Source organism: Macrobrachium rosenbergii, chromosome 30 (assembly GCF_040412425.1).
Source record: "Macrobrachium rosenbergii isolate ZJJX-2024 chromosome 30, ASM4041242v1, whole genome shotgun sequence".
Taxonomy (NCBI): Eukaryota; Metazoa; Arthropoda; class Malacostraca; order Decapoda; family Palaemonidae; genus Macrobrachium; species Macrobrachium rosenbergii.
In genome coordinates, this window is record NC_089770.1 from 16,440,396 (window position 1) to 16,450,913 (window position 10,518).

At 38.2% G+C, this 10,518-nt stretch overlaps 1 protein-coding gene across 4 annotated transcripts in view; it reads left to right on the forward strand.

Annotated features, from left to right (window-relative positions):
* LOC136855101 (beta,beta-carotene 15,15'-dioxygenase-like) overlaps positions 1–7,540 on the forward strand; it is a 28,680-nt gene extending 21,140 nt beyond the window's left edge. For all 4 annotated transcript variants that reach the window (XM_067131929.1, XM_067131932.1, XM_067131931.1 and 1 more), the window contains exons 5-10: positions 1,288–1,413; positions 1,781–1,931; positions 2,573–2,781; positions 4,060–4,314; positions 4,719–4,925; positions 5,810–7,540. In XM_067131929.1, the coding sequence (XP_066988030.1) occupies positions 1,288–1,413; positions 1,781–1,931; positions 2,573–2,781; positions 4,060–4,314; positions 4,719–4,925; positions 5,810–6,079 (1,218 nt within the window). In that variant the 3' untranslated portion in view covers positions 6,080–7,540. The remainder of the gene's footprint in view (positions 1–1,287; positions 1,414–1,780; positions 1,932–2,572; positions 2,782–4,059; positions 4,315–4,718; positions 4,926–5,809) is intronic.
* Positions 7,541–10,518: the final 2,978 nt, after the last annotated feature.

Below are 10,518 nucleotides of genomic sequence, written 5' to 3' on the forward strand. Positions count from 1 at the left end.
ATTCGGAATGAAGGGAAGTGGAGTCTGTCCCATAAATTATGGAATAATGCTCAAGACTTAGATCCCCTAGGGGGTTAGTACCATCATAGCACCTCAGGCGGTGGACTTTTTGACATAAGGTTCTTTGCAGTGTCCTTTCGTCCCTTAGCTGCTACGCGTTTCACTCATTTTTATGTACCTCCGTTCGTGTTCTTATCTTTGCACGTGTGCCCTCTAACAATTGTTTCATAGTGCAACTGTGAGGCTTTCCTCCTGTTACACCTTTCAGGCACTTGCTGTCAATTGCCATTTCAGTGCTGAATCTATATTACATTGAAGACCTAAGGGAACTTGACTTTTATCATAAAGGCTTACAGAAGGTCATTAAAGATCTTGAAAGTCTTCGTAACGAAGACAGTAGGTCACACATACGGGTATAAATTCCACCTGTTACTAATAGGGTAGACAACCTCAGATTAGAGTTTAGTGAATATTCACTCCATTTATGGCAAAGTTGGAAAAACAACCTGCTGCTTCGTCCATAATGAGCTGCTTCACATGACAATAGTTTCATGTTGGTGCCAGATTTCCTTGTTCCCTAACAAGGTTAGTGACTGCCATGGATTCTGTTGTGTTGTCCCTTGCATGAAGAAATTAACTAAAGGAAGCTTCCCCCCCAACTAAACTACGTAGTTTGTAGTGCCAGTTTCCTCAGTCGTTGGCCAACACTTTACAAAGTAGTGATAAAATCCAACCCCTCCAGCTTTACAGTTTTTAGGGTCCAAATCTCCAGACCTCTTGACGTAGGTGGAAGTTTAAATATAGGGTACTTATCACCCTGCGTTGTTGGATGGTGCTTGCTTGATGACCATTGATGGCAACATGAAAATGCGAATTTGTATTGTAATTTACTTTAGTTTAATGAATTTAATTCTTAATTGGGTGTAGAAATAAGGTTGAAAGTAGTTCACTTTATTGCTCACTTGTTGCAGTTAACAGGGTAAAAGCAAAATGCTCTGTATGTTTCAAGATGGTTTATAAATATTTCTAGGTGTTTCAAGACTGGCTTCTAAATATTTATGGAAGTGTATTGCACTTTAGAGCTTCTAACCATATTTACCTCAAAGCATTTATGCATCTATATTATACAGTAATGCAAATACAAACCGGTTTCATGTAAAACGGTATTAAGTGAATAAAAGTGTACCTATTACAAAATGTCTGTTACTGAATTTGGCTAGTGTCCCTAAGATGTTTTGACAGACCACAATACTTTCATGAATCCAATCTAATTAAAATCTTTTCCAGGATGCTCACATCATGACAGACAACTGCTCAAACACTGTGACCTGCATTGAGGACCAGGTTTTCGTTGCTACTGAAACTTGCTTCATTCGTCGTGTAGACCCTATCACACTTGAAACTAAAGAGAAGGTTTGTATATAACACTAGTTAAGGGAAGGTTGGTAAAGTGCATAAAGGGGCTAGTAGTAATAAAGGGAATGCTACTTGAGATCCATGTTGTTTATTATCTAGGCTGAAATTGGCTGCAAAGAATTTGATTCAGTAACATGAATTACTGTTCATTATGCCAGTCTGGGACTAGGGTTGTTCTGCCATGCATGTTTTTGTTTAGCATTTAACGTTTTAAACTGTCACTTGCATTGGGGTACAGTATTAAATTCCAAATTTTTCTTGAAACAGTAAGGAGCTATACTGTGTTTGCCAACTTTGTTTTGACTGAAATTATTTTTTCTCCTGTTTATAGCAGTTTGATTATACCTGTAACCACTTTTTTCAGGTGGATCTCAACAAATACACAAGTGTCAACTTTGCCTCATCACACCCATTGACTGATTCCTCTGGAGCTACTTATAATTTGGGTAGTTCTTTTGTGGGTGGCCCAAAGTACCATGTCATTAGGGTTCCACCCTCAGATGAGAAGAAGAGTGGTAAGTAGTTGTAATATAATTTAACAAGTGCGGGAGTTTTGTATATAATTTGTGCAAGAATGTAAAAATTTGTGTGAATGCTTGTAAAATAAACTAGCTCTTCATAGTTATTAGGCCGTTGTAACAAGTTATAGCTGTTTCATTGGTAAGCTACAGCATTGGATAATAAATCCTATGTCAGTAGGAAAACTTCTTCCCTCCCCTTCTATTACTGATTCAACTATAACCTGCTGTAATCCTTAATTTCCAAAACCAGGAGGACTAGGTTCCTGATTAGGTCACTTAATGTTACCGCCAGCTAGTGGTTTACTTTGAAAAAGGGGTTAGAAAGTAATTTTGCATTTAGAATCCTTCACTAATGAAGGGAATCTTGTAAATGGGAATAATTTGATATTGGGACTCTTTATTTTAGTCTGCATTATCTGCTTCAATTTAATATTTATTTGGAATTACTTCTAGGCACAGCAGTAAGCTGTCTTTTGGTGACCTTAATTTCATATAATCTGTTTACTCACTCTTCCTGTGAAGACAGAATCAAGAAAAACTATTACAAAGATTCATAGGTGATCCTCAGTTTAATGTCCCCATTACCATGTTCTCAAAAAGAGAAATTACTTTTCTAATAAGCAATATCTGATCAGGTTCCGAGCCTTGGATGAATGCTCGTGTCCTTGCTAACATTCCGTCTAGCTGGAGAGCCTCCTTCGGCTACAACCACAGCTTTGGCTTGAGCGAGAACTACATAGTTTTCTGCGAGCAGCCAATGACCGTGAACACACTCAAGTTGGCAACCTCACAAGTCAAGAGCAAGTCTCTGCATGACTGCATGGAATGGCACCCACAAGAAAAGGTTAGTGGTTTCTCAAGTTGGATTCTAGTAGTTAGTGCAGAAGAAGTTTGGTTCATGCTAAACTGTTCTGACTAATTTTAAATGGATTACATAGAACTTGCAATAAGTTTTATTACTGCTCAGGATTACTATTTCTATGTTCAACATTCGGTAGTCTAAAGTATTTTGTACATAATTTTCAAGTCAAGACGCACTGTCCAGTATAAATTATGGTGCTCTACCCTAATTCAGAAGTTATAAACGTAGAGGTTTTTGAAGGGCACTCAGTGCAGAGATGTAGGCACAGCAGTTCACATATTGCCACTGTAGCAGTGGTTTTAAACGTAACCATTAACCTTCCTCTTAGAGTAAAGCTATGCTGGTTAAGATTGTGAAACTAGTGTGGTTAACAGTTTGTGAGTAAAAAATTTTGTTTGAAGTTCTGATCCAACATATGTTAGATTAAATATCACTTGGAATAAAGGGGGTTAATTTTAGATTAATTTTTTGTACTTGTTGGTGTACGTTAAACTAAAACTCGGTGTATTTATGATGAATATTATCTTTATTAAATTTTCTTAGTATCCACTTGCAAAAAATTGGCTGTCACTTTAATACTTTTATTTTGATAAATATCTTTTAATACTTTTTTGATAAATATCTTAAATTAATAAATCTAAGGAATTTTCAGTCTTAAGTAACGGTGAATGATTTTGTCACTTGAATGAATGTCACTTGGTGTCAATTAAGCCTAGCAACCAGAGGTGTTAGAGACCATTTTGGGCTATTTTAAGACTGACCTTTGACATCCAGCTAATGAGAATAGAAAGTCCACAACTGAGTGAACATGGGAGGGGTGCAAGACGATGGTCGTATGTCAGGGCATCCGGTGGGAGGGGTGTAGGACAATGGTCGTATGTCTGTTCAGGCATGTCAGCAGTTTCATAGATGGTACCTTTAAGATTTATTAGCTTCATAGGTTTACCCTCTTAGCTTACAAAGGTAAAAGTATGACCTATGCTGTTTATGCTGATAGAAGTTTGTTCAAAATTAGTCTTGCATTGCAACAGATAAAATTTAGTGTGTTCATGAATGGGGTGTACCAATTAACATTTGTTTGACCATTAGCTAAGTATACCAACAGGCATTTGAATGTTGTGCTTACTTCAATCGCTCACTACAGCAGTCAACACCTACCCAATTTGTAACTTAATTATCTTATTAAACTCTCCTAGTTTCAATTTTTTACTTTCTCTTTCTCTGAAGACACTACAGTACTAAACCTGTCAATCTTTCCAGGTAAAGTTCATAATAGTCAACAAGAGCACAGGAGAGGTGCAGAAGGTGAAATACGTCTGCGAGAAGCCTTTCATGGTCTTCCACCATGCCAACACTTACGAGGAGAAAGGTCACCTGATTGTTGACCTCGTAGCTTACCCCAACCCCGAAATCCTCGGCAAACTTTACCTTAACAAGGTCAGGATGAATGAGTACAGCAACGAAGATCCACCCCAACTGGTCAGATTTGTGCTGCCTCTTGTTACTGATTTACAGGTGAGAGGCCATATTATTTTGTTTGTGAAGTTGGATGTGGTATTGGTGTAATTTGACACGTGTAGTGACAAATTGGAGACATAGTTGAGGGATGTACAGGTACTTTTTAATAGGTTCAAATATTGGATAACTCTTAAGCATTGTTTTTCACTCCCTGTAAATTTAAACAGTTTCTCCAGTGTGTGGATGGAGTGTTTCAGATGCTAGAGATTGACAAATTAGTTGTACTAGTTTATCATATCAGTGGGAGTTCATTTTTGTTTAGTGCTCATTTTTGTGTAGTTCCTAATATAGTACGTAAGGGAGAGGGGTACTCGTGAAAACTCAATCTTGGTTATTTGCATATCTGAAGATTTTAGTTTGTGTATTTAATATTCTATCTTGACTTATTGCTTGCATTTCAGAGCGTGCCAGAGGGCCAGGAGCTAGTAACTTTACCTGGCACAGAGGCATCGGCTGTGAAGGTCCGTGAGGGCCACATCAAGGTGACTGGCATGGATATTGGAGAGCCTGGTTGGGACATGCCAACTATCAACAAGGCATACAGTGCCAAGCCCTACCGCTATGTGTATGGCACTGGCGGTTGGGAGAGGGGATACTACAAAAATGCGGTGAGTGGATAAGCACACAATTTTGTTGCTGAATTTGCATTATAGAAATTTGTTGGAGTTTAGAAACTGTTTCCAGTTTACTCTTTTGTTGTTTAGTTGATTTTATAAGTAGACGTTTGCACCCTTAGCCTGGGAGGAAGAAAGTTGGGAGAGGAAAAGTTTCTATTAAAACTAAGACAGCTTAGCTCTTTTATTAGCAGCCACTGTTAACAAAGCCATAGCAAAAACTTTTCAAGATTGTCTAAACTCCGGGGTATATTGGTTTACCCAAGTACATAATCCAATTTGCGGTTTTTGGTAGACTACAAATTATTACAGGCCTGAGAGTATGAGTACTGTACTGTACTTTTAGGCACTGATCTTGATTCCCAAATAGCATTGTCCTGAATTGAAATTGTGAAGGCTGTATTATCTGTAAGGGTTGTAAGTGGAATGTCGGATTTTTTGAGAGAAAATGTTTAGGAAATGTTCCTTTTCTCCTTCATAAACCATGCAGGTTAAGTTGTGTGGCATGGTGAAATATTGGGCGTTTTCATTTATAACAAGCTTGTGATGACAGTACTGATATAATGATCACTGGGACAATTGCATTGCATTCAAGTTTTGTGTACATGGTTGATTGAATTTAAATTAATCCCTTGAAGCCCTCATAAGGGGGTTGTCATGAACCCCATGTGATACACTGGAGCCATTACTGTAATAGCTTTGTTTGCAGTATAGCTTCAGACCTAGTTGCACCCGTTTTTCAGCCCTTTACTTGGCTCTGGCTCAGTTAAGTCTCTTCACTCGGGCTGTCATCCACTCCAACTTTTCAGTGCTTCATGGCTAAAAAAAGCTTGTGCTTGTGTTTACATCCAGATTTTCATAGTTCTCCTTTCTTGCAGGTATCGAAGATTGATGTGGATTCAGGAAGCACCTGGCTGTGGAGGGGCACAGAATACCAGTACCTTTCAGAGCCCATCTTTGTCGCTTCCCCCAATGCAGTGGACGAGGACGACGGCGTTCTCTTGGCCTCAGTCTGTGATATCCAGCCCGGGAAATCTGACTTCATGCTGGTTCTCGACGCCAGGACCATGGAGGAATTGGCTCGATGTGAAGTGAGCGTGAAGGTTCCCAATGGACTCCACGGTACTTTTCTGCCAGACAAGCTCTGAATGATTAGACCACCGGATAAGGCCACCACAGGAGGAACAAGAAGCCAAAGTTACTCTTTTTTGTTGCATTGTTGTGTTTTTGTAAGGCATTATTTTATTCAAGTTTTACCTCAGAAAATGGGCATTGTGAATATTTAAACTAGGTACCTTCTGGAAGGCAGAAATTAATTTGTCAAACTCTAGGAATCCTGCTGCTATTGGAGGGCTTAGAAGTCTTCTAAATTAGTAAATTATAAGATTGGAAGTCAATTTTATGGGGCATTGGTTTGTTTTGCCGTAAGTAGTCTGTTACAACTTCACTTTGGATTGCTAGATGGTCTGAAGTAGGCTTTCTCAATGTTCCTTTACTTCTAGAATTAAGTTTTGCTTCAGAACATGTCTAGTCCAGTTTGCGTGATGAACACAAGCCTTTAGTCTTTACTTTTAAAGCCCAGAATGTCTTTGCAGAGCTTTGTAATTTGCTTTTCTCGGCTTAGTCAGAGGTATGCTGCATTTTTCACTTTGCCCAACCAAAAAGTAGTTTTATAAATGAATATATATTCAGATATATATATATACCGTACAGTATTTTACTGGTTCACATTAGAAATTAGTTCTGTTTCTGGAGTTACATTTTCAAGATCTCGAAGCTGTTCACTGTTACCTCCCATTCAATAGGTTTTCACGGACCATTTTTTACCCCTCGCTGAAATGGTCACCTGTAGTTCTCAATATCAGTTTGTCTATGAAAATTTGACTAGTATAATACTGTAAGTCTTAGTATAAGGCAATATCAACATAAATTTTCCTGTGGTACCTAATTTGGTGTAGCAGGTACAACTTTTTTGAAAGTTTCAACTTTGAGTGACTAGAGATTATGGATACTTAGAATCTATGGGAAATTAACTATTAAAATTAAAGGTGTTTTGAATTGTTTAATCTTGTTAGCACAGAGCATGCTTTGCAAGATGATTATACATTTTTCTTGGTACATTCATGGACATGCCATAAGTGACAAACTAATTGGAGAGGTGACACATCCGGGAACAATGAACTTAAATCCTACAAGTCAGACATTTAGCTAAGATTAGCTAGTCATAGATTTAAGTAGGAGTGCAATAGCAGTAGGTGGTTCAGCGCAGAGCCCTTGCTATTAGATGTGACTTTCATGTGAACAAACCTCAATAGTTATTTATTTAATCATTATTTCAACGGGCATTCTTTTAGTACTTTTAAGATAATGGATTGTGGAAATCTCCTGGAATTTCCTGGAGAAAGTACATGAGTAAATTTGTAAACTGGAAATTTGTAAGTGTTGGTGTTATTAGGAAGCAAATGTTTTTGATTAATTTCACATGAAAGTGTAAATTGAGTGATATCAGCTGGTATTTACTCAACAGTTTTTAACTGTGATAACTTAATTTTTTATTTAATAAAATTGCTCTCTTGATATTTTATACAAATTAAAGAAAAAGAAATTAACGTTAGTTTTGATTCCTCTAGATCCTGTAAAGTGTGAAGTATTGTGCACTAAGTGTGCAGTTTCTAAAAAAAAAAAAGTTTCAAAATGCTCGTAGATGGGCAGAGTTTTATTTCTGCTACAGAATGTTACGCAGTAAAGTTACTACAGATTCATGCTTATCAAAAAGAATATACTTGCCCATTTGACATGCCTGAAATATAGTTCTGAAGGAGAGGCAGTACACAAGGCCACCGGGAAAGTAAATGACTGTGCAATAAGAATAACTGAAGATAAGCTAAAAAAAAAAAATTGCATTAACTTAACATAGTAAGTTCTGTGTAGTATAAGTTCTGTGTATTCTGATCTACTTAACGCTGATATATTTATTGAAGAGCTATAAGTGAACGAACAGACAAACTGCTAGTTCCAATCAATCCTAACCCAAGAACCAGAGGCTAGGAGGGGCCAACAACCCCTCCCTCCTCAATCCCATTAATCAAGGAATCTATGTAAAAGAAATGGAGGGGAAAATTAATTTGCATCCTTGCAACGTCAACGGATTGGATTCTAGTAATTTGCTGATACTGGAATGCACGATATTAAGATTATTAAATGACATTGAAAGGTATTGAATTTTTAAAGTAATATGTAAAAACATGAATAAAATACCCCGTAGGGGGTCCGTGCCGTTAGTGCACCGCATGTAGTATTAGGCCTACCTAAGGTTCTTTGCAGCGTGTCTTCGGCCCTTAGCTGCAACCCTTTTCGTTCCTTTTACTGTACCTCCTTTCATATTCTACTTTCCATCCCATCTAACAATTAATTCATAGTGCAACTGCGAGGTTTTCCTTCTGTTACACATTTCAAAACTTTTACTGTTAATTTCAGTTTCAGCCCTGAATGACCTCATACGTCCCAGTGCCTGCTGGCCTTTGGCCTAAATTCTATATTCAATTCAACACAAGAATGCAATAGTACAGAATCTATGAAAGTGATTTGTGTATAAATTTACAAGGGCCACGAGTTTTTTTTTTTCTCTCCAATATATTAACTGTATTCGGAATAGGCTTGTTACAACAACGTCTAATCCCCATTTAAAGAACTAACAAGTGAGACCGGATGAACTGGGAGAGCCGATAAGTAGGTGGAACCCAGAAGACGTTTGATGCAAATTACCGTATTTAAAAATTCTTACTTCTGTTATCAATCATAACCTCCGTAAAGGCATAGTGCCGTCAGTGCACTTCGTCCGGTGCACTGTAGGCTTAAAGTACTTGGTAACGTCCCATCGACCCCCAGCTGCAGCCCCTTTCATTCATTTTACTGGACTTCTATCCATATATATTTTTTAATCTTAGTTTCCAACCTCTTGTAACAATGTTTAATAGTGTAATTGCGTGGTTTTCCTCCTGCTACACGTTAAAAACCACTTGCTCTCAATTTTCCTTTAATGTGCTGAATGACCTCAAAGGTCCCAGCGCTTGGCCTTCGGCCTTAATTGTATGTTCTATCAATCATAACACCCAGTGTAGCGAATATCAATTTTATGCCATCTAGATCGAACCCAGGAGGGAGAAATTTATCTACGGTAAATATATCCATCAAAGGATAACTTACCATTGACATTTCCTGTGTGTATTCTGATCTACTTAACGTTGATGTATTTAGTTAAGAGCTATAAGTGAACGAACAGACAAACTGCTAGTTCCAGTCTATTCTAACAAGAACCAGAGGCAAGGAGGGGCCAACAACCCCTCCCTCCTCAACCCCATTAATCATCAAGGAATCTGATGTAAAAGAAATGGAGGGGAAAATTAATTTGCATCCTTGCAACGTCAACGGATTGGATTCTAGTAATTTGCTGATACTGGAATGCACGATATTAAGATTATTAAATGACATTGAAAGTTATTGAATTTTTAAAGTAATATGTAATAACATGAATAAAATACCCCGTAGGGGGTCCGTGCCGTTAGTGCACCGCATGTAGTATTAGGCCTACTGAAGGTTCTTTGCAGCGTGTCTTCGGCCCCTAGCTGCAACCCTTTTCGCTCCTTTTAATGTACCTCCATTCATATTCTACCTTCCATCTTGCTTTCCATCCCATCTAACAATCAATTCATAGTGCAACTGCGAGGTTTTCCTCCTGTTACACATTTCAAACCTTTTACTGTTAATTTCAGTTTCATCCCTGAATGACCTCATAGGTCCCAGTGCCTGGCCTTTGGCCTAAATTCTATATTCAATTCAACACAGGAATGCAATAGTACAGAATCTATGAAAGTGATGTGTATAAATTTACAAGGGCTACGGTTTTTTTTTAATATATTAACTCTGTATTCGGAATAGGCTTGTTACAACAACGTCTAATCCCCAATTAAAGAAACTTAACAAGTGAGACCGGATGGACTGGGAGAGCCGATAAGTAGGTGGAACCCAGAAGACGTTTGATGCAAATTACAGTACTTCAAAAGTCTGTCTTCTGTTATCAATCATAACCTCCGTAAAGGCATAGTGCCGTCAGTGCACTTCGTCCGGTGCACTGTAGGCTTAAAGTACTTGGTAACGTCCCATCGACCCCCAGCTGCAGCCCCTTTCATTCATTTTACTGGACTTCTATCCATATACATTTTAAATCTTAGTTTCCAACCTCTTGTAACAATGTTTAATAGTGTAATTGCGTGGTTTTCCTGCTGCTACACGTTAAAAACCACTTGCTCTCAATTTTCCTTTAATGCGCTGAATGACCTCGAAGGTCCCAGCGCTTGGCCTTCGGCCTTAATTGTATGTTCTATCAATCATAACACCCAGTGTAGCGAATATAAATTTATACCATCTAGATCGAACCCAGGAGGCAGAAATTTATCTACGGTAAATCTATCCATCAAAGGATAACTTACCATTGACATTTCCTCTGAACAAAGGCTTCGGTTCCTGATTAATGGGGTACGTTCTCTCTCTCTCTCTCTCTCTCTCTCTCTCTCTCTCTCTGTGTGTG